The sequence below is a fragment of the Nematolebias whitei genome, chromosome 1, assembly GCF_014905685.2.
Source record: "Nematolebias whitei isolate Nwh7 chromosome 1, NemWhi1, whole genome shotgun sequence".
Lineage (NCBI taxonomy): Eukaryota > Metazoa > Chordata > Actinopteri > Cyprinodontiformes > Rivulidae > Nematolebias > Nematolebias whitei.
Window position 1 is genome coordinate 28,666,731 of NC_056498.1, and position 2,717 is coordinate 28,669,447.

Sequence of the window (2,717 nt, forward strand, 5' to 3'; positions counted from 1 at the left end):
AGCTGCTCTTTGGTCCCTCTGCAGCTGCTCTTTGGTTCCTCTGCAGCGACTCTTTGGTTCCTCTGCAGTGGCTCTTTGGTTCCTCTGCAGCTGCTCTTTGGTCCCTCTGCAGCAGTTTTTTGGTCCCTCTGCAGCGGCTCTTTGGTTCCTCTGCAGTTGCTCTTTGGTCCCTCTGCAGCGGCTCTTTGCTTCCTCTGCAGCAGCTCTGTGGTTCCTCTGCAGTTGCTCTTTGGTTCCTCTGCAGCAGCTCTTTGCTCCCTCTGCAGCGGCTCTTTGGTTCCTCTGCAGCAGCTCTTTGCTCCCTCTGCAGCAGCTCTTTGGTTCCTCTGCAGCGGCTCTTTGGTTCCTCTGCAGCGGCTCTTTGGTTCCTCTGCAGCGGCTCTTTCGAGCTTGGCCCAAATCTAACAGAAAACTGATTTTTTTTTTTTTATGTTATACAAACAACAAAAAAGGATTAGATCAAACTGTTTTCTTGTCATTTATTTTGCAAATATATGAAAACTGGAGCGAGTACAAGGAGTAAAACATACTTTAACGTGATGCTTTATTTCTTTATATGAAGAGCTGGCTGCATAGTTGAATTAAAACTTGATTATTTCCCCACTTCTTTACAAAAATCGAACGTTTTACTTTAATAAATGTTAAAAATCATTCGATATTTTTTGCTTTATATTTTCACCCCTACCGGTCACAAAAGCCTCCTCCAACACACCTAAAGTGGCCCATGGGCCACCAGTTGATAAGCACAGTTGTTGCAGGTTGTTGCGACTCCGGACACGTTAAATGTAGTGAACAAAGGCGAAAAATGATTCGATCGTAACGGTTGAAGACCCCTGCCCTGAGACAACAAACCAAAATTCTGGTGAGGGGGTTGGGGGAGGGGTCACATATGATCAATATATTATCAGGGATCCGTGCGAGTTAATTCGCTGTAGAAGGGAGCAGCCAAAAAACATTAAATATAATTTATAATACATTTATATTTACAATATTTATAGACATACAATTTATTAAACATTTATATATGCACTACATTATCAGGGAACCCCCAAGCTCCTAAAAGCAAGGGTGAAATATTGTTTTTACTCCTAAAATAATAATTCATATTGAGCTAATTGATTTATTAAAGATTCAAGAAACATGAGTTATCAAGATTTTTTTTTATTTTTTAGGCAGAGTCATTTGTTGATAGGATCTGATTTATTAGTTTTCCCTGAGTGGTCCACACTCCTTTCCAGTTGATGGCAGTAATTGATCATAATCTGTCTGCCTGCGCACAATAAACAATGAAGGAAGAAGAAGAAGAAGAAGAAGGAAAATCCTGGGATTATCGTGTTTACTAGTCCGGGACGTTAGGATTGCACCTGGGAGGAAATAATTCATATAAAGTAGGATTTTTCCTGCGATGTTTAGATATAGCGCATAGCTTGTGTTGAGGGAGGGGGTCAGCAGTGGAGCCGCCCCCCCATCAGGGACCAGATGGCGCATGAAGCCGAGCCGCAGCTGCTGACTGACCGTGCTGCACGAACGATGGACTCCTGATCAATTCTTTGTTTTGTTTTTTTTAAGGCTTTTGCATAGTTTATTTATTTACTTAAATATTTATTCCAAAGGATAATCCATGTCAGAGTGAGCGTATGACTGCAAACCCTTCTGGATTGACTTAATCTGATGCGCGACGGACTGGCATCAATTTAATCCCCCCCTTTTTCTTTTTTTTTGGCTGCGTGAACAATGGTGGACAACCGTTACGCCACGGCTCTGGTCATCGCCTGCGTCCTGAGTCTGCTGGCCACCGTGTACCTGTCCGTGGCCGTGGGCACGCAGCACTGGTACCAGTACAGCAGCCCCACGGTGCGCGGAGAGGCCAACGTGTCCGAGCTGCGCTCCCTGTACGAGGAGTTCATGGCGGGCGGGGAGTTCGACGAGAAGACGTACAGCGACACCCTGTTCCGCCTCAACGGCACCGTGGGCCTGTGGTGGCGCTGCGTGCTCGTGCCCGCCGCTGCTAATTGGTACAGGGAGCCAGGTGTGTTGATGACGTCACCCCCGCTTGTCCGTCTTTCGTTACTGCTTTGTTCTGGCACTCCTGCATGCAGCTCGTGGGCGGTTTGGCGCCAGATGTGACTCCAGATGAGAAATGATTGTTTGTAGTGAAGCCAGAAACGACCGAGTCACTGTCGCAAAAGGTATCAGGTTACTTTTTAGACAATGAGCGAGAAAGACTCTTAAAAGTAAGGTGGATGTTTTGTTGACAAAAGCACTTGACTGATGACAGTAAAGGATTTGTCTAAAGCAGGGCCCGCGGGCCACTTCCGGCCCACGCGTCTTCAGTCTGGCCCACCAATCAGTTCATTAAAAAGAGGGGTTGTATTTACATATACATACACACACATATAAATATATGATAGAACTTTATTGATCCCACAGGAAATTGTTGTTCCAGATTTTCATATATATATATATATATATACATGTATGTATGTGTGTGTATATATATATATATATATATATACACATATGTATGTATGCATGTATGTGTATATTCATATATGTATGTATGTTTGTATGTATATATATATGTATGTATATATATATGTGTATGTATATATATATGTATGTATATATATATATATATACATATGTATGTATATATATATATATATGTATGTATATATATATATATATGTATGTATATATATATGTATGTATATATA

General features: G+C 42.3%; 2 protein-coding genes across 5 annotated transcripts in view; both read left to right on the plus strand.

Annotated features, from left to right (window-relative positions):
- gps2 (G protein pathway suppressor 2) overlaps positions 1–2,717 on the plus strand; it is an 831,114-nt gene that overhangs the window by 122,332 nt on the left and 706,065 nt on the right. The gene's annotated exons all lie outside the window — the stretch shown is intronic.
- The window catches only part of LOC119409319 (claudin domain-containing protein 1-like), an 8,452-nt gene continuing 7,469 nt past the window's right edge, over positions 1,735–2,717 (plus strand). The window contains exon 1 of the mRNA XM_037676198.1: positions 1,735–2,029. Within this exon, the coding sequence (XP_037532126.1) occupies positions 1,735–2,029 (295 nt within the window). The remainder of the gene's footprint in view (positions 2,030–2,717) is intronic.